This window comes from Vulpes vulpes, chromosome 13, assembly GCF_048418805.1.
Source record: "Vulpes vulpes isolate BD-2025 chromosome 13, VulVul3, whole genome shotgun sequence".
Taxonomy (NCBI): domain Eukaryota; kingdom Metazoa; phylum Chordata; class Mammalia; order Carnivora; family Canidae; genus Vulpes; species Vulpes vulpes.
Window position 1 is genome coordinate 102,008,734 of NC_132792.1, and position 21,614 is coordinate 102,030,347.

Sequence of the window (21,614 nt, forward strand, 5' to 3'; positions counted from 1 at the left end):
ATAAACAAGAGACAAGATTCATGGGCTGAGCCCAGAACTCTGTCCAAAGTTTGGAGGGGGTAGGCACATAGCAATGAGGAAGAACCAGCAAAACAGCCTAAGAGTGGCCAGTGAGGTAAGCAGAAAACTAGGTGAGTGGTGTCTTACAAGGCAAGTGAAGAAAGGTATTGGGAGAAGGAGGGAAGGGTCAGCTATGTCATATGTACACATGTCAAGGAAGTAAGGACTGAGATATAGTGACTGGCTTAGCAAGGCACAGGCTAAAATTAGTTATGATCCGTACAACTCCGGTAACCGGGAATCGTTTCTTAATATGCCTCCAGAGTGGTTAAAGTACAAAATTTGAAAAGAAGAAAAAAGATATACCACTGAAGTATGAAAGAAACTGAAAGGATAGTTAAAAACATTAACAAGAAGGGGTCAGGTCACACCACTGGAATGAAACCTCAAGTACAGTGATAGAAAAAGGCAAGCAAGCAACCAGAGCCCTACCTTAACAACTGCTTTCAGTGTCTATGTTCCATTTAGATCTTTATGCAAAGTAAACCTGACCTGGTTAAAAATTTCTCCTTGTTTTAGGAAACAGTTAAATTCTCTGACAGGACACACTTGGCCCGTTATGGTTTGACCTCTACTTGCCTCTTGTGCCTCATCTCCCTGCCCCAACCCCATCATACCCAGGAGGACTGAGCTACCCAGGGGGCTGCTAAGGTGTTCGCCTTCACCTCTGTACCTCCCTCTTCTTCTTCTACAATTATCTACATGAACAACACTTCGCCATCCTTTAGGTCCTAGCTCAGATGTTTCCTCCTCAAAGTCTTTTCTTGATTTGTACCACACTTCATCCCAGAACTTGGTGCTGATCCCATGAATTCTCAGATCACCCAAATCATCTCTAATACAGCACCTATCACTCAGTATCAGAACCGTGTGCCTACTTCTGTCTTCCTTACTAGGCTGATGATGTACATGAGAGCCAGGGTATGGCTAAATTTATTTCTAGTGTTGTACTTTGAGCAGTGCCTCTGATGGGACATAGTAGGTGCTCAATAGCCAGCTGCTAAATGAATGAATAAAGTCATAAAGATAATTTAATGGCTGCAGTCCTTCTCATTATTATTAGTAGTTTTTTAGTGATTTTCTCATTTTACTCACTTTTATTATACTTCCTGAATATCTTAAATCAAATCTCTTTCTTTTTAAATGTCTAAAGAGTTATGAAACCTGGACAAAAACAAAATCTAGGAATTAAAACACACCTAATCAAAAGAAAGACTGTAAAACTTACTTGTTGAAGAAATAATGGGAATGGGCCCAATGAATTCTCTAGCATTGAGCAGGGAATAGGAGCCCATCTCCTCTTGGAACGCCTGAGAACTGCTTCTTTAGTATGTCTTTTCCTCAGCACCTGAATTTAGAGAAAGAAAATTAAATAAATAAAAGCATCCCAGCCGACTTTATTTGAAAAGAAGTAGACAATCCATAAAGCTCATGCCTCCCTGGAGGCTCAATCTGGAGAGTTTCCACACTGAAGCTACAGGCCAAATAATAAGGTCTTTTTGATTAGATGGGGAAGAAAGAATGTAGTCACATTTTAAAGGTTTCATACTGACGAATTTCATTTTGTATACCATTCTAACCTGACCAAAATTTCAGGTGAGGGAAATCATCACTGCACTGTTTTTCTTCTTTCCTTCATAGAGATAGGGAACAAGTCCTCTTTAGAACATTCTAAAGACAGCCCGTTCTTTCTACTAAAACCTCATGCTCTCAGGAGAACCAGAGCAAGAAAAGGCGTGTTCTTCATTCCCTTAACACTCCCATCTGTGCTCTCCAACATGGTAGCTCTAGACATATGTGACTATTTAAACTTAAAATGATTATAATTAAATAAAATATAAAGTGCCACCCTTCGTTTGTAGTAGCCGCATGTCTAGTGCTCATTAACCATTAATATTAGGCTATCATATCAGGTAGTGCAGGTTACAGAACACTTCCATTCCCACAAAAAGTCCCATTGGACTTTTCAGTGATTTCCATCTTATTTCATGGTGTTGCAAGAAAACCGCTTTATTTCCTGACAATTAATCAATAAATAATTTTCTTGAATATTTATTAATGGGCTAAATAGTCATTTAAATTAATTTTGTCATGAATTCATTTAGCATCCATTCATTGTAATCCAGCCTAAATCTTTAATCATTTTTGTGACTACTTTCACAATGGCATTCCTTATGGACTCAAAATGTAGAATCTAGAACTGCCATGAATGACAGCCAATACTATGCCAAATATACGTTCATTCATACTTATCCACACTTCAGGATTTTAACATCACAGTCACTGTGACACTTGAAATCAACCTCTTATGCACCGGAAACCCTGTTCTTAACATTAACATATACCTACTGACTTGAGTTAGGTATTACTGGGGCTATAAGCAAAAAAGGGATCAATCAATTCATGCCCTGACATAACAATAGATAAATTGTTTGCACAAATTTTAAAAATCCAAATGCTTATAAAAGAGGGGTAACTAAACTGACAATGACACACAAAAGCAATTAGTTAGACTCGGGGGGGTTGAAGACCCAAAGAAGGTGCCATTTAGATTTAACAAAGCAAAACCCAAAGCCAATGTTTAGCCAGTGTTGGTGGGGGAGAAGTGGGAGACAGAGGGAGGAAGGGAAAGCAAACTGAACGGGAGGAAAAAGAAGAGGATAAAAACTGATTTATCCCTCTGTCCTCTTGGCAATTTCTAATGAAAGTATTTAAAATGAGGGGCACCTGGATGGTTCAGTGGTTGAGCGTCTGCCTTTAGCTCAGGTAGTGATCTGGGGTCCCAGGATCGAGTCCCACATTGCGTTCCCGCATGGAGCCTGCTTCTCCCTCTGCCTATGTCTCTGCCTCTCTCTGTGTGTCTCTCATGAATAAATAAATAAAATCTTTTCTTTTAAGTATTTAAATGAAAAGAAAAACATGCCTAGAAATATCACTGTATTTTGAATACCTTCTTCTGATGTTCCAGGAGCACCTTAATCTCTTTCTTTGTCTGTGTCTTAGTGTCAGAAAGCCATATGGTGAAGGATCTTTTCTCATCAGACAACACCACAGGGCTAGCTGTGTAGACTGATCCATCATCTAGAACTCTGAAATCAGGGTCACCCGACTGGATGAGGTCTGCAGACCTGAGGCACTCTTTCAAATTCACTGCAAGCAAAAGTTTCCAAGCAGTAAAGTAGAAACAGAAGCAAAAAAGAAAAAAGAAGTGTGAAAACAATGTATACATTTTCTTCAAAATCATGAAGTAGAATAAAATAAACCAAGTCCTCTGCGTTCACCAAATATCTGAACCCATTTCTTTACATGTATAAAAAAAATGATTAACTGGGACATCTGAGTAGCTCAGTGGTTGAGAGCATCTGCCTTTGGCTCAGGGTGTGATTCCAGGGTCCTGGGATCGAGTCCCACATTGAGCTCCCTGTGGGGAGCCTGCTTCTCCCTCTGCCTATGTCTCTGCTCTGTTTCTCATGAATAAATAATAAAATCTTTAAAAAATAATAAAATAGGGATCCCTGGGTGGCGCAGCAGTTTGGCGCCTGCCTTTGGCCCAGGGCACAATCCTGGAGACCCGGGATCGAATCCCACGTCGGGCTCCCGGTGCATGGAGCCTGCTTCTCCCTCTGCCTATGTCTCTGCCTCTCTCTCTCTCTCTCTCTCTCTCTGTGACTATCTATACTATAAACAAAAATTAAAAAAAAAATAAAAATAAAATAAAGTAATAAATAAATAAATGATAATTGTCTTTCAGTTAAAAAATAATTCTTGACTTTATACATGTATTGAGTAAGGTGTTTTTATACCTTTATATGCTTCTAAAAGTTAATGAAAATGATGTCCCTATCACAGAGGCATGTGTGTTGCAATCATGACAAAGCTGTGCTACCCCCCACGCACAGCTGAATAAACAAACAGAGTAGTTTTCCTTAACACTATAGTCTGAGTCATTTAAGACTCAACCAGAAGTTACAGACATGAGCCCAAAGAGGAACAGAGGGTATGAATTTGGCAAATAGTCCAATAAGAAAAGTCTATCACTGAAATCTTCCCACTGGCACTTTTCTGTTACAGGCCTCCTGCCAGTCATCAGCTCCCCTTCCAGCCACAGTTCTGTGTGTTCCTATTCCTGACCTTCCAGGACCCCTCACTCAAACTCTAGAGTGTGTCTTCTCTCCCTGGAGTTTTCCCTAGTAAAAATAATACAACATAAATATCAATTTAAGCAGTTCAAAACTCCTATCAAGAGTATCAAATTCATCTCATTCTTCAACATTCAGTTTTAACAACAACCAAACTGATACATGAATGCTCACTTAATAACCTCTCAAGGGATTATGGTTACCCATGTAAAGCCTTGTCACTTTAATCCCAATCTGTCACAGATGGAAACATTGGATCAAAAAGAAGTGAACATCTTTAGGAATGATGACATATTTCTCTCATCTTCCCATGTTTAGCATAATGTGAACCTCTTGGCCTCTCCCTGTCCTCTTTTTTACATCCTCTTTTTTCTTCCTTCCCATAGGAATTAAAGTGACCTTTGCTTAATAAAAATCAAATGAGACATTTAACCAGAAAATGGGACACTTTGCTGAAAAGGTGAATTTGGTATGTCTGGGATAAGCTATATCCTTTTAAATAAAACAAAACAAGATGCTTTCCTCTAACATTCCCTACATCACATGTAAAGTCCACCCAGGTAGAGTTTCCCAGCTGTTGGGAAAGTTTATAAAGTTCTCTAATTTCTCCATGTTGAAATGGTTGATTAAGTTCAGTTTTGAATGGAATGGCTCATCTTGTGACATTCCTCAATGGAGCATTAGTATTGATAAAAAAAAAAAAAAAAAAAGCAAACAAAACCTGCTGATTTTCTCAGCAACTTATCTCTACTTCTCTAATGCTTAGAATACTAGGATAATGAAAGGGTTATGTTCTACATTTTACTTTTTTTTATAGATTTTATTTATTTATTTATTTATTTATTTATTTACTTACTTACTTACTTAATTACTTATTTACAGCATGCGTGAGTGGAGGGAGGAGCAGAGGAAGAGAGGGAATCCCAAGCAGATTCTACAGCAGGCACAGAGACCAACGTGGGGCTAGATCTCAGGACCCCAGGATCACGACCTGAACCACCCAGGTGCCCCCTACATGTAACTCTTTATGTAATCCTTAAGCTATTAAAACATAAACAACTACAAAAATGTAGATTAGAACATTTGGAGCAGGATTCAATGGACTTATAAAGAACAGGATAGAATTTAAAAGTATCTTGAATTGTATTTAAGAATAAATAGATTAAGGGTAAAACCAAAAGGCAAAAATTGGATAACATGCACTCTTCTGCATAAGTAAACTAAACTTCTGTTTTAAAAACACTTATTTTGAAATTTCTCACCTCTGCCAACTATTTTGTCTGCCTCTAGCTTGGAAGGTACATTAAATATCACCTTTTTGCAGGCATCACAAGCAAAACTGAAGACCTAGAATTAAAAAAAAAAAAAGTCACATTAATATAGTATAAAATAAAGATAAACAAGAAAAATAAGTCCTAGAGATCTATGTAGCATACTGCCTATAGTTAACAATACTATATTATATACTTAAAATTTTTGCTAACAGGGTAGATCTTATGTTAGGTGCTCTTATCATAAGAAAATAATACAAATAACAAATAAAAAGGATGAAAGGAAACTTTTAGACATGATGGATAGATTTGTCATAGATTGTGGTGATGATTTCACAGATGTATACTTACTCATACTCATCAAGTTGTATATGTTAAATATGTACAGCTTTTTGTATGTCAATACATACAGTAAACCACTTCAATAAAGTGGTTTTTAAAAAAATAATAATGAACAAAACACATGATTATCTCAATAGATGCAAGCAATTAACAAAATCTAACCTCTATTTACAATTAAAAGCCGTCAACAAACTAGGAATAGAAAGGAACTTGGTCAACATGATAAAGGGCATCTATGGAAAACTTACAAGCAACATCATACTTAATGGAGAAAGACTGAATGCTTTCCTTGGACATCAGGAACAAAACAATGATGCCCTCTCTCACCAGTTCAACTCAACATTATACGGGGGCTTTCTAGACAGGGCAATTGCACATGCGCACACACAAACTAAAGGCTTCTAGATTGGGAAGGAAGGAGCAAGAGTCTCTATTTGTAGATGATTTGATCTTGTACATAGAAAATCTGAAGGAATCCACTATGAGAACTATCAAAAATAAACGAATTCAGTAAGGTTCCAAGATACAAAATCAACATACAAAAGCCAACTGCATCTCTATATACCAGCAATAAAAAAAAAAAAAATCTGAAAACAAAAGTAAGCAACTATTTCCATTCATAATAGATGTACCATCTTCATGGATCAGAAGATAAATTTCCAAAATTCACCAGAGTCAATGTAATCTCTATTAAAATCCCAAAAAGCTTTTTCTCAGAAATTAAAAACTAATCCTTATAGAAATGCAAGGGACCTAAAGACCCACATAAACTTGAAAAGCAACAAAGTTGTAGGACTTACATTTCCCAATTTCAAAATTTACCAAAGATATAACAATCAAGACAGAGTGGTACTGGCATAAGGATAAACATATATAGGACTGAAATCCCATAAATTAGCCTTTACATTTGTGGCTAGCCAATTTTGAGCAGACTTCAGAAAGTTCCAAGAGAAATAAATAGTCTTTTCAAGGGTGCTGAGACAATTAAATATCCTCAATAAAAAATGAATTTGTACCCTTACCTCATACCTCATACCTCATATTATATAAGATTAATTCAAAGTGGATCACAGACCTAAGGAACTAAAACTATTTATAGGAAAACTGTAGAATAAATCTTTATGATCTTGGGTCAGGCAATGATGTCTTCTAACACCAAAAGCATAAATGATGAAAGAAAAATTAATAGAACTTACTAATCAAATTTAAAACTTTTGCTCTTTAAAAAATACCATACAGAAAATGAAATTACAACCTACAGAATGAGAGAAAATATTTTCTAATCACATAATAAGGACTTCTACCAAAAAAATTTAAAAACATTTAAAACTCAATAATAAAAAGACAAACACCGGAAAAAAAGCGGGCAAAGGATTTGAATAGATGTTATCCAAAGAAAATACATAAATAGTCAATAAGTGGATGAAAAGATGCCAAACATCATTAGGCACTATAGTCATGCAAACTTAAATCACAATGAGATACCCACTAGGATGGCCAAAATAAACAAGATAGAAAAATAACAAGTGTTGCCAAGGATGTAAGAAAACTGGAACCTTCATGCACTACTAGTGGAAACATAAAATGGTGCAGCAAATCTGGAACATAGTTGGACAGTTTCGTAAAAAGCTAATCACATAATTAACATATAATCCAGAAATTTCACTACTACTCACAGGAAATGAAAACCTATATCTACACAAAAACTAGGACATGAATATTCACAGTAACATTATTTACAGTAGCAAAAGAGTGAAAACAATGCATGGGGCTATCTGTAAAAATACAAATAGATAGACAGAATGTGCACATTCAAATGCAATATTATTTAGCCATAAAAAGAGAAAAGGAACTGATGCAATGCTACAACACAAATAAACCTTAAAAACATGCTCATTGAAAGAAATGACACAAAGGAGTACATATTGTATGATTTTGTTTATACTAAATGTCCAAAAAAAGCAAATATATGGAAACAGACTAGAGTAGTTGCATAGCGCTGGGGTAGGACTGGCAAGTGACTGCACATGAGCATGAAGTTTCTTTTTAAGGTGATAGAAATATTCTAAAATTAGATTGTGGTAAAGATTGCACAGTTTGTAAATTTGTGAAAAGCTATTAAACTGTTTACAATACAGGTAAGTCCTTTGGAATATAAAGTATAGCATCAAAAACAGTTTTAAAAAATGGATTACATTGTCATTGATATAAAAAGTATTCTTTGCACGCCCACCTCTACAAATTGGCAGTGAGAAGCACTTTCAAATTTACAAATTTGCATAATTTCAGCAAGACAAAATTGGATAATAACTACAAAGTATTTCATTTCTGATATAATCAAATATAAAACAAATTCCTTTTCAAAATTAAAAGACTTTAAGTCATGGTGGTAACAAACTGTAAATATATATGCATATACATACGCATAACCAAATATTTACTAATATGTGCTCTAAATGTTACTGCAATGTAAGATCTATCTTATTCCTGCTTGAATTAGTTAAGGAAAACAACTCAAAAATAGATTCAACATATAACAGTGTCATTTAATTTAAATATAACAAAAAAGTCACCTTCACAGAGTCATAATCAGATTGCTGGGAAAATAAAGCAGTAATTTACATGCTGTTAAAAATAACTCAACCATATTAAAAATGCTCAATTGAATATTATCCCTAAGAATATAGTTGTCACCATAGGTGAAAAATGGTTTTATTTAATAATGCACCTATTGATCCAACTATGTGTGAACTCTATAGTTGGTATTTCAGACTATCAAAAGAAAGCCATGTTCAATATATTTTAATCACAACTCTTTAAAAAGTATTTGAGGGACGCCTGGGTAGCTCAGTGGTTGAGCGTCTGCCTTAGGCTCAGGTCATGATCCCGGGATCCTGGGATTGAGTCCCGCATCCGGCTCCCCATGGGAAGCCTGCTTCTCCCTCTGCCTATGTCTCTGCCTCTCTTCTCTCTGTGTCTCTCATGAATAAATAAAATAAAATCTTTAAAAAAAAGGAATTTGAAGTTAAATATGAAATATTTAAGTCAAATAGAACATACTATAATAAATATGCATGTATTTATTTAGATTTTTTAATTAATATTTTGCAATTTTTGCTTCATTTTTGTTTTTGTTTTTGTTTGTTGTTTTTAGTAAACTCTACATCCAACATGGGACTCAAACTCATGACCGAGATCAAATGTTTCATGCTCTTCCAACAGAGCCATCCAGGTGCCTTTTTGCTTCATTTTTTAAATTAAAATGTACACATATGTCTATGTTCTACTCCATTTCCATTTCTCTCTCTTAAGGAAGAGTTTTTTCGAATTTGGCATTTATACTTCCTCTGTCAGTTTTTGTACTTATTATTATATATGTATGTGCTTATAAAATATAAGGGGGTAAGTGTCTTAATGCATCCTTTTGCAACTTGCATTTTTCACTCAACAATGAATGTGTTCACTCAACAATGAATACTCACTCAACAATGTATTTAAGATTTTTCTGTGACTATACCACAGTTTATTTTGCTCATTCCCCTATGATAGTCATTTAGATTGTATTCTTATTTTCCATTTTCTCTATTACAAATGACACTGCAATAAACAGCTTTGCAGGTACAGAATATTAAGATAGAAATATATTACTACAATTCCATTAACTATTGCCAAATTGCTGTCCAAATCACTAACATCAATTTATATTACTATCCCCCAGAATATTAGACCCTTCTATTTCTCACATCCTCCACTACAATTAATTATACTTGGCTTTTCTAATTTTTGCCCATTCTATAGGTATCAATTTAATGTGCATTTTTTTAATTTCTAGTGAGATTATAATTTCTTGTGTTAATTTGCCTTTTACCTTCTGTAAATTATCCATTCCTCTCATTTAATCATTTCATGTATTATTCGTCTATCTTTATTACACTTTACTTGTAGGATATGTAGGTTGCTTTTTTATTCTTTTAGTGGTATCTTTCTGATAAACAGTGCTTCACTTTTAAGGTAGTCTAATTTATTAAGTATTTCCTTCAGGTTTTTTTAAGATTTTATTTATTTATTTGAGAAAGAGAGAGAGCACAAGAGCGGTAGAGGGAGAGAATCTTCAAGCAGACACAAGCAGATAGAGGTGCCCCTCTATCCCCACCTCCCTGCTGAGTCCCACTGAGCGCAACTGGAAGCTTGAGCTCAAAACCCATGAGATCATCATCTGTGCCAAAACCAAGAGTTGGACACTCAACCCACTGAGACACCCAGCACCCCTCCTTTAGTTTTTTTAAGTAGTCAATTTCATTAAACACTTCTCCTTGCTTACACTTTTTGTATTAATATCTCCCCCCTACCCTGTCATAAACATATTATCTAGTATTTTCTTTAAAATTTTTTAAAGTTACTTCCAACAGTTTAATCTTTTACTCATCAAGAGTGTGATGCACTGTAGATATCTAATCTTCTCTTTTGCCATATGGTAGACAACTATCTAGAACCATCACTGAGCAATTCTTTCGTTCTTAACTCAATAATAATGCTGCATACATCATATGCATAGACATCAATTACAGAATCTTTTTCTGTACCCTCTGAATTATTTCATCAATATATATGTTTATCTCTACATCAACTATCTATATAGTTTTCATTAATATAGCTTTATTATAAACTTAAGTGTTTTTTATGGTGACCCCAATCCCTATTATATCCTTTAAATTATGTTTGCTTTTGTTAGCCTCCTACTCTTTAAAAAAATTCTTATGATCAGCTAATTCCATAAAAAATCTTTCTATGTTTTTTATCCAGGAAACTTGTTTACTTTTACTAATTCCAGTAGTCTGTCAAGATAGTGTAGGATCTCCCATGTAGCCAATCCTATAGCTGGCAAGATGGAAATCAGATTTCTTTCTTTAAATCCTTAACCTCTTTCATTATTACTATTACATATTTTATCTGATATATATGCTTATCAGGACCTCCAGTAGAATACTGAATAGGAACAGCTATAATGGGCATTGTGGATTTTTTTCTAACATTAAAGATAATGCTTTTACCATTTCACTATTCATTATGACTTCCTTCCTTCTATCCTTCCTTCCCTTTCCTCTTTTCTTTTCCATTCTTTCTTCCTGTCTTTTTTCGTTAATTAATTTTTGTTAGGCATACTTTAATGTGTTAAAAAAAAAAGTTCATTCCCTTACATTCCCAGTCTGCTAAGAATATTTTATAGCAATTAATATAGTTTCTCACTTTTTTGAAACATAGTTTTTCTCTCTGAATATGTTACGTTAAAATACAACAATGGTTTTCTAAGGCACCTGGTGGATCAGTCAGTTAAGTGACTGACTCGTTTTCCACTCAGCTCATGATCTCAGGGTGGCGACATCAAGATGCACTGGGCTCTATGCTGGGCATGTAACCTGCTTAGGATTCTCTCTCTCCCTCTCTACCCCTCCTCCCACTCATACATGCACACACACACATGATTGGTCTCTCTCTCTCTCAAAAATAAACAAAAAACAAAAAAATCAGTAATAGATTTTGTAATATGAAACCATCTTCCCATTACTGAGACAAATCTTACATGGACATGATAGCTTTTTAAATACACTATTGGTTTGGTTTGCTATTTACTTTATTATTTCAAATATATGTCCATAAGTGAAATCAGGCTACTACTTTTCAGTATCATACAATCCCTATAAAATGTTAAAGACAATTCTACTTTTTTCTGTTCTTGGAAACAATTTATATACGGTAGAGATTATCTGTTCCATATAATTATGGAAGAATTTACCTATCACAGTACTGAGCTTGATGGATATGAAGGTGTCTGTGTTTCAAGATATTTAACTTTCAGTTCAATATCTTTAACGGTTTTGAGTCTATTTAGGTTTTGTATATCTCCTTGAGTCAGTTAGTAATTTCTTTTTTGCAGGAAATTTCTCATTATGTCTGTTCAAATTAATTGAAATAACACATTTAAATTAACTATTTATCTAAAACATCTGTCCTCTCTCTGACTATGCCTCCTTTTATTCCTAATATTGCTTTATCTTTGCCTTCTCTATTTTTTACTTGTTCAACCACAGCAGAGTTTATGTATTGTTTCAAAGAATAGCTTTTGGTTTGTTGATCCTCTGTGTTGCTTGTTTCTTTTAACGTTCTTTGTAAGATATAAATACAAAAGGCTATATATATAGCATATAAGCATGTTTTAAAAAGTAATAAAATGAACACTAACATGCTCACCTTCAAAGTTAATAAATAAAACATTACCACTATTTTCAAAGTTTCTATACACTTCTCCTCAGGTGCATTTTCTTCCTTCCCACAACCCCTATAACACAGGTAATCGCTAATGGCTGATTTTTGTGTTAATCAAAGAATTGAAAATTCTTACCAGCTCAAAGGCAAATCAAAAGATTGACTTCTCTGTACTCTCAGTACTTAGATCACACTAATAAATTTCTTTCTAACCTCTTTGTAAGACAGGAATTCTAGTTAAATAGAAAGCATGATTAACTGCAGGTGACCACAGATTCCATATATGGAATGCTAGCTGCCAAGGGGATTACAATAGGACCAAAAAATGTGCATAGGCTTACATATATTTAGTGATTCAGAAAGTGTTTCAGGATCTAGCTGTATCTCAATATGAACATCAACGATTTCCTTTTAAAAAGCTAGGTGACAATGCACCCATCAAATATATATCAAAACTCTGACTCTCTTAGAATCGTGGTTTTAAAATAAACTAGTTCTCATTTACTCCCTTTGTTGGCCTTAGCCTTTTAGTCACTAATGCAAAAGTTAATAGAAATTCTTGTACTCTTATTTTTAGAAGATGAATATGTCAAATGTTATCAAGAACAACAACAAAGAAGTCTGCTAAAGGAGGCACATTATTCTTGTTAATTAATGCTATAAAATCTGAAAAGATAGGATGCCCATTTGTCAGCATAGGTGGCAGGTAGGGAAAACTATGCTATGCTAGAAAGGAAAACATTTTTCATTCTTTTTGAAGAGTCCTTTTAGCAAAATGAAAGATTCACTATGCCCAAGAATATACCATTTAAAATACATAATAAATAACAATTCCCAAAGTGGATTTGATACAGTGAACACAATTAGACGCACATTTGAAAGGAACTCGGTATCTGTAATGTGGCAGGACAGCTGAACAACTGAGCTAATGGAAATTCATTTCAATTTTTGTTACATTCAGAGGAGAAACATTTTAAGAGATATTCAGTATTTTCAACTGTTGTGGGATGGTCTGACATGTTTATTTTCTAGTCCTGGCCCCACTCTTCTTCTTTTTTTCTTCCATTTTTTTTTTTTCTTCTTGTGTGTATGGTGGGAGCGGTCATTAGGAATTTATTTTGTAGCAGTAGTTTAGAGTGTAAGGATAGAGAGTTCTTAAAGGGATGCAGGAGATACAGGAGGAGGGTACAAATGAGAAGATTCCTCAGCTTATGGGACATCCAAATGGGAAGGCTAACCTGTTAAAAGCCTCAATTTTGTGTTAAAGACCTGCTTTGAAGAGGTCTCACTTCAAACAAGGAATTGTTTTTCAGAGATCCATGAAAGTATCTATAAAATGAGAAAAGTGTCTCTAAAGTGTTATGCCATTAATACTATGCTGAGAAAGCCGAGGGCCCTATGAGTCGAAAGGAAATGCAAACAGAAGATGGTCAATAGAGGTCTATGGAGGCAGAAAACTGAAGGTATTTGTAGACTGGGGATTTTGGATGAAAGTAATTATTCTACGTACACTCTCCAGTACTCAAGTCTCCAGATATCCCAGTTGGTCTAACCTTTAGGCAATTCCTTTTTAAAATAATCCTAAATGAATATGTCAAATATGACACGCACTTTCTTGCCTTGCCACACCCTAACACCTGCACCAGCATCCCTGTCCCCCAGACAGCTCCTTGAATTCCACACCCTCCCCTCCAGCGAATGCACAGGAAATCTTGGGAACACAGGCCCTCTGCAGTTTCTTCTCCCCATTCCCCAATCCCTTCTTTCGCAGAGACAACACAAAACAGGAAAGCCATGCTTTTAAACATAAAAACTGGAAACTCTTCCAAATTCATCACAAAAGGGCACACTCTGAGGGCAGTTCCCACTAGTCAAGAGTCGTTTCATCAGCTGCATTGGAGCAGCTGCCTTGCAGATCACCGCGCTCATCTGTACAATTCGCCGCCCATAAATACCCACCCAATACGTGTAACTCGCTGATTCAAGGGCAAGACAAAGTCTTGATCGGCTCGCCCTGCCCTGCTGGGGCAGAGGAGGAGCAGGAACCCGAGCGGCCAGAGCCAACCTCCTCCCGACTTGGGTCCGCTGGGTCCGGCCCCGGCCGACCCCCGCCCATGCCTGGCTGCGCGCACGCGGTCTGCGCTCCTCTCCTCTTCCCGAGAGCAGCCCTGCTGTAGTCTGAAGCTCCGCGCCTAATCGCGCCATCAGAGTTCCGGATTTTTCGCCGAATGTCTCCCAAATTCTCGGAGAACTGTCCCCAATCGCCTCTCCAGGAGAATCTCATCCTGAATCGCGGGTTCCCCGGGCCCAGAAGACCGGCAGCTGGGCCCCGGGCTCGCGTGGTCCTTCCCGGGGCCGGACAATCTACCCCCAAACCCACGGCTTTCCCCCCTCCACCCACAGGGTGCCCCACCCTGCAGCCCCCTCCCCGCATCACACCAGTAACCCCAACCCCAGCCCGATCCAGCCTCCGCACGCCCTCGTGCTCGAGGCCCACGTCGCCCCGGGGCCAGGAGGCTCGCGCGGGGGGCTCCGCATAACCTTCAGCAGAGGCAGAATCTGGAGGCCGGTTTTCGGAGCTAATTCCACGCGGGGACCCGGGGGCACCGCTCCAGCCCCTCCACGCACTAAGTAAGGTCCCCATCCCAGGCGACCCTGGGGAGCAGCCTCTAGAACCTCATCTCACGTCTGTTTTGCTCCCTCGGGGATCCCGAAATACCTGCCCCGGTACCGCTCGTCCCCCTCCACCCCGCCGCGCCCCAGATGCCATCACTGGCCCCAGGCGCCCGCCGAGGCTCAGAGGGCGCAGCCCCGCCGGGGCGCCCCGTGCCTCCAGCACTCCCACGCGGCGTCCCAAACGCAAAACTCCGTCCCGAGTCGTCCCTCCAAGGCTGGTTTCCGCCCTCACCCGCCCGGCCCGAACGTGGCTCGTCCCGCCCGGCAGGACTGAGCGGAGCCGCGGCCCCCAGCTGTGGGTCCGCCCCGCGGGCTCCCACTCACCGCGACGCTCAGCAGCAGCGCGCGCAGCGCTCCGCGCCCGGGGACCCGGGGCCCGGCCGTGGCCATCGGGGCGCCGCGCGGGAGGCGGGAGGCGGGAGGCGGGAGGCGGGAGCCCACGGGGTGCGGCGACTCCTCTTTAAGTCTCCCTGGGCCTCTGTCACGCTCGCCTGCCCGGCAGCGTGTGCGCTCCCCGGACCGGATTGGACCCGGGAGACGCCGAGCCGCCCCTCCTGCTTATTGCCCAAGTTTTATCACGCGGGGAGCCGGGGAGCTGCCCGAGCCTGCCCTCCGCTCCCCGGCGGCCGCGCCGAGCGCTGGCTCCCGGGAAAGCGGTCCCGGCCCCCGCCCCCTCCCCCTCCCCCTCCCGGCCCGCCGGCTTTCCCACGCCCCCCGCCTGCCCGCGGCGCCGCGCCCCGCCCCGCCCCGCCCCGCCCCGCCCCGCCCTCCGCGCGCCTCGGCCGCCCAGGTCGGCCCGCGCGCAGTCCCGCTGCGGGACCCGAATCCCGGGCGCCCCGGGGGTCGGGAACGCTTCTGCGATCCGATCACCGGATCCTCCCTTGAGCGCCGCATCCAATGCCGGGCAGTGCCTCCTGGTTAATACAGCATTTACATACTCTTTCCGAATTGGACTACCCTGGGAAGATAAACAAGGGCGGGGGGGCGGGGGGGAGTTGGGGGGCATCCCAAGTGGCGCGAATAAACTGGCATGTGGTAGACCAGAAATTAAAACCAAGTAGAAGAAACTCTGATATCTGACCGTGTTAAGTACCTAAAATTCGAGTGATTGCATTCAGAGCCTTCTTTAAAGAAAAAGATTTAAAAAAAAAAAAAAAATATATATATATATATATATATATATTCATGAGCAACAGAGAGAGAGAGAGAATGAGAGAGAGGCAGGTTAGGCTCCCTGTGGGGAGCCTGATGTGAGTCTTGGTCCCAGCACCCCGGGGATCAGGACCTGAGCTGAAGGCAGCCGTTGAACCACTGAGCCACCCAGGGGCCCCCAGAACTTGCTTTATTGCCAATTTTGTGACCTTACACGAACCTTCTAAGAATGAATTTGTGCTTATATGTAAATATTTGATTTAGTGATTATGTGGTAATTATACTAAGGTGCCATTTTTCAGTTTGCAGTAAAAGGAAAGTATCACAGGAACCCTCTGTTCTAAAATGAGGCTTGCAATGCAATATCACTCAACAAACATGTATCAGGGCTCAAGATGGGTCAGGCATTGAGTGAAGGGCTAGAGGAAGAGAATATAGAAAACCCAGTTCCTGCCCAGAGTAACCCAAATTCTAGAAGAGAGGAAAGGCAAGCATCCTAGCCCAAAATGGTAAATGTTTTAATAGAGAGGTCACGTATAACACCTAGGCACGTTGCTTTATTTATCTCTAGATGAAATTTTATGTTCTTGAAGCCCCTTGCGGATTCAGCCTTAGAAGATTCAGAAAGAACTTCTTAGATGTGTTGCTGCTCCTCAAAGTTGATGTACCAAGTTCCAACGTCAGAATCCTCAGAGTCCAGATTAATCATGGAAAATGCCACCACCTTCATTCATCCGGCTCTGGTCTTCCCAGTAGGCTTGTGGACTGAAGTCTGGGGCTTCCCTGAAACTCATAGGCTCTTAGGATTTAGACAGTTACTCCAGCATCCAGTCCCATCTCTGAGGCATCCAGGGCACACATCAGAAATCCTGTCTCACTTCTGGAAGCCTCTGTTTGACAGAGAGGCCTCTGTCTCAGAGAAAGGTCTCCAAACTTCTCTCCGCTTCAGTCATTTTCACCCCACCCAAGATCTCAGGGAAGGTCTATGAGAGATTCCTCTGGCCCCAGCCAGCCTTTAGAAACACATGAATCATGGCTTTCCTGTAATGTAGATGATGCCATGGATTGAACTGTGTCCCTTCAAAATTCATGTGTTGAAGATCTAACCTCTGTATGACTGCATTTCGAGATAGAGCCTATAAGGAAGTAACATTAACAAGGTTCTGATGGTGGGGCCCCGATCCATTGGAATTAGTGTCCCTATGAGAAGAGCTCCCTTTCTCTCTTTCTATCTCTCTCCATCTCCGTCTCTATCTCTCTGTCTCTCTCTATCTCTCTCTATGTGTGACACAGTGAGAAGGTGGCTGTCTACAAACCAGAGAGTTCTCATTAAAAATCAAATAGGAAAAAAAAAAAAAAAAAGAAATCAAATAGGCCAGCACTTTACTTTTGGACCTTCAGCCTCCAGAACTGAGAACTAATGCTTGAGATAAGAATCAACAGAGAAAAGGAGAGGGCAGGAGCATGTTGAAGCACTAGAGAGCCCTTCTAAACTGCTTTCTCCAACATGGAAACCAAAAGGGAGTTTTTTCAGAACCCCTGGATTTCAGAAGAAGTCCTATGACTGGGAATTAGGTTAGAAAGATAGGCTTAAAACAAACCAGGCTGAGGAGTTGAATCTCATCCTGGAAAAGATGAAGAACACAATCTGCAAAATGGTTACTAACTACAAGTATGGAATCATCATTTTTGGTGAGTGAATGAACTGGTTAACTTCATCTGTAATCTGTTGTGTCTTCCTATAGCTTTCCCTTAATTCATACAGAATAAAAGTCTTTGAAATGTTTTTCTTTATTCTAAGTAGCCCTACTTTTCAATGATTTTGATTTTGTCGTCTAGAATGAATCTAACCGGTTTTTTACTGTCATCCAAACGACTAAAACCATAAGATAGCTATTAACTGGTTGTTTCAGCTATACTGTGTAATTGAGGAGATTGCTAAGCCTCCTGACTATGGAACAGTTACTCTGAGCTTCCATTTTTAGCTTCTACAAAATAAAAGTCATAGGCGTCTCTTCCAGAAATACTGCAAGAAAGCATATTGGGGATGTTTTCAATTTATGTGGAAAATTTGAGGTGCAATAAGAGTACTTTATAACTGGAGTCCTGTTTTGCTCTAACATGTGCTTGTCCATCATGAGTAGATTAGACTAAGTTCTAATGAAAAATATATTTTTATAGATTGGAAGAATCATTGTAGGCAGTTATAATTAAAACATAGATGTGACTTGAGGATAAATTAAAATTGCTTTTATTTTTCCTATGTAAATTATAATATAAAATGAGTTTGTTGAAAATCTATTTAAAATACGAGCTTCGGTTTGAATATAGTGAGAACTGGATCTTCTATAATGAAGTTAACTTTAAGTCATCATGAGACATCATGAAGCATAAAGAGTGATTCTGAAATGTCTTTATTTTAATACCCCATTTCCCAAACTACCAAAACAGTTGGAAGCCACTCCTAAAAGGATAATGTACAAAAATGGAAAAGAAATGTATTATTTTCCCTTGTTACTTTCTTAGTTTGAAGGGTAAGAGCAGGAATAATAAAGAATCAAAAAGGGAAGTGATTTTAGGCTGAAATACAAAACTTCAAGAATCCATTCTGGTAAATTTTATCTTCTACAATTTTCAGTAAATTCTAAAATTTTCAGAAGAAAGCAAATTTAAGATTATTAAGAAGAGTTGTGTGTACTTAGGAGGAATCTCTGGCCACAGAAAGGGTAGTGACCTTAAGAGGTGGGAGCTGACCCCTGGCCCACTGAGAAGCCTGCCTTGCAACAACTCCATGCCAACAGGTGCTGGTCTCACACACCTACTCACCTCTGTGGCTTACATAGGCGGTGACATAGCCACTGTGGGTCTCCTCAAACATGCCTATAAAATACAACCAGGGCCACTATATGATGTTTGGAATGAACTTGCTAGTAGGAAAAGAGAAATGGTGAAAAGCTTAAACTAAAACCAAGTAAAAGATTAATCTTGAACAGTCCTTCTTAAGACATAAAATCAATTCTGCATGATACAGTAGCTCAGAAGCACTTTGAGAATGTTGCTTAAAATAAATGGTCATAGTAATAAACAGTAATTGAACAAATGACTTGTTGGATCAGCTGTGAGGGATACTGTGTTAAATGTGTACTCAAATGCCAGGAGCTCTTGCAGACTTTATTTTTGGAAATTAGCCCTCCTTCATCTATCCACTTACTCTTTCAGAGAGACTCCCTCCTCATACTTGGGAACCAAGTGGTCTTTTTCCTCCAAGAATAACCATCTCTGCTACAGCCACTCAGGTTCCAAGAGAAGACACTGCTTTTTCTGTATCATCTTTCCAAAGTGTGACTAGAGCTCTCCAGTAATTTCCCAGAACACCACTGAGAACAGCCTTGACTTTTTGGTCATTTCAAAAAACTACTAGAGACTTGAGGATAATAGACAACTGAAGTTAAGAATGACCTATAAAATTGAAGAAGGAGAAGGAGGAGGAAGAGGAGGGGGTGAGAGGGGGGAGGGAGGCAGAGAAGGAGAAGAAGAACCTCTAATGCTGCACTGCTGCCCAGGATAAGAGCCATCCCAGAATCCCTGTCTGCCTCCCTCCCTTCCTGTCTTCCCCTGGCAAGTACACCTCCCAGCAATCTCTCCCTCCCCATGGAAATGCTCCAGGCAACTAAGAGAACCTCAAGTCTAGATCAAAATGACTCTGGCCTTACAGGGCAAAGAAGTGTCCACTTTCTCTTTTCTATGTTGCGTCTGTCAGGTCCTTGGTTGACACTCTAGGATTAATTTCTACCCCGAGTGATTGACAGAGGGACTGTACATTCCCTTCAGGAGAAAACTCACTCCTGTCCACAGAGGTGTGGCTTCTCACTATAATCTCAGCAGCAATCGTACAAAATTCAGACATTTGTACATTTCCCCAATTCCAAATTATCCAATATAAGTAACACCATAACAATCATCCAATCCGAATAGAATGTGCCAGGCTCAGAAAGGCTCCTTGTAATCTTTCCTTATTAATTAATGATTCAGGAACTAGTATAATGGATTTACTCTTCTTCCACTAAAATCTTCAGACACCCTTACAAATTTCTTCTACAAACAGGCCTTTTTAAGGCAGGCAAGTGGTCTTCTAGTGACTTCTCACTGGACTGGAGAGAATGGTGATTTCTACACGGAAAACAAAATGCCATTGTATGGCTGATAACTTCTCCCAGGAACCGGCCCAAAGCAGTATAACAAAGCCCTGACACAGGGTGAAATATTGTGGAATTATCCCATAATTCTTCACTTCAGGCTCTTTCAGAATGGAAATCTCCTCCCACTGGGCGAGGCTGTAGTTTCTCCTGGACATTCTCATGTCCCCAGGAGCTCATTGTATGCATCTATCTGTTCAAAGGCCATTGCTCAAGCATGAAGGTTTACAGGTGTGAGTGGGCTGACTTCCAGATCCCATGTGTCATTTATCTCCACGTCATCCTCTGATTCACTGGCCCATCAGCCTTCTTTTCTCCCACATGTTTAGGAGGACTGTCCCTCAACACCAGCTTGGGGAAGCAGCATATCCCCCAGCTCAGATGCCTGTCAACTAGCTCAGGACTAGAAAAGTAGCTTTTCCCAACAGTTCCCTGTAGGCAGTAAATTATTTACTTCAACCTTTATTGATGTATTGTTATTAACTCTTTTTATTGATTATCAATTACCTATTCATTATTTTTACTTATTCACAATTTATTATTCTTGATTTGTCTTTTCTTTTCAGGCTGCCCAGTTTCCCAAGCCTTTCTGTCACTAGGCAACGTTTTCCATCAATAAGTTATTTTGTGTTTACTAAATTATTTAGCCAATGCCACAACAATAATTGGTTCTTTTCCTGCACTTTTTCAAGTGTCATATTTGTGTTTGTCCTTCACTGTTATAAGCTACTCACTTTCCTAACTGGTAAGCTGTAGTCTTAACTTGCACATAAGGTTATGCCAGATTCTTACTCCTCTAAACAACTCTAATGCAAGGATCCCACCTGAACATTTACAAGAACAAAAACAAAAACTGAAGAACTAGTAATATTCATAGTAGGCATATAGTCAGGTACCAGGAAAGCTATTTTGTTGTCACTTTCTACGAACTTTGTTTTTAAAATTTATTTATTTATTTATTTATTTATTTATTTATTTATTTAATTTATTCATTCATTCATTCATTCATTTATGTAGGCTCTACACCCAACGTGGGGCTTAAACTCAGGATTCCAAGATGAAGGGTCACATGGTCTTCCAACCCAGCCATCTAAGCACCCCCCCTCCACTTTCTACTAACTTTGTAGTTAGTGTTCTCAACATGTTCAATAAAAGTGACTGTTTCTCACAGGTTCCAAGTTCTGTTCAGATGGTGGTCAGAGGAAGGTCTAATCTTAACTATAATACTTTAAAATGAGAATCTTGGGCCAAAATCTCCTTGCCAGGCTCCCAAAGTAATAAATATTGTTGATTAGTGTCAGAATAAGTGATTCCAAACTCAGAGGCCTCCATAAGAACTTCTTTATTTCCTCTTCAAGAGAACATTAAGTAACAATTGGGTATTATCTGGGGCAGCTTCTCAACCATCTAATGATGAATTATCTGATCTCAACTGCTGTAATGTTCCAAAGGTCTAGGCAGAAACTAGACATCACTGTCTCCCACACTCCTCTCATCCAGGATGGGTGGACAAA

The 21,614-nt window shown here is 39.3% G+C and overlaps 1 protein-coding gene across 2 annotated transcripts in view; it reads right to left on the reverse strand.

Annotated features, from left to right (window-relative positions):
• Positions 1–15,303, reverse strand: part of DSC3 (desmocollin 3) — a 45,002-nt gene extending 29,699 nt beyond the window's left edge. The window contains exons 1-4 of one of the 2 annotated variants that reach the window (XM_072732112.1): positions 15,077–15,303; positions 5,462–5,546; positions 3,011–3,210; positions 1,289–1,408 (exon numbers count right to left, since the gene is read on the reverse strand). In XM_072732112.1, the coding sequence (XP_072588213.1) occupies positions 1,289–1,408; positions 3,011–3,210; positions 5,462–5,546; positions 15,077–15,142 (471 nt within the window). In that variant the 5' untranslated portion in view covers positions 15,143–15,303. The remainder of the gene's footprint in view (positions 1–1,288; positions 1,409–3,010; positions 3,211–5,461; positions 5,547–15,076) is intronic. The other variant, XM_072732111.1, reaches the window with a different exon arrangement.
• Positions 15,304–21,614: the final 6,311 nt, after the last annotated feature.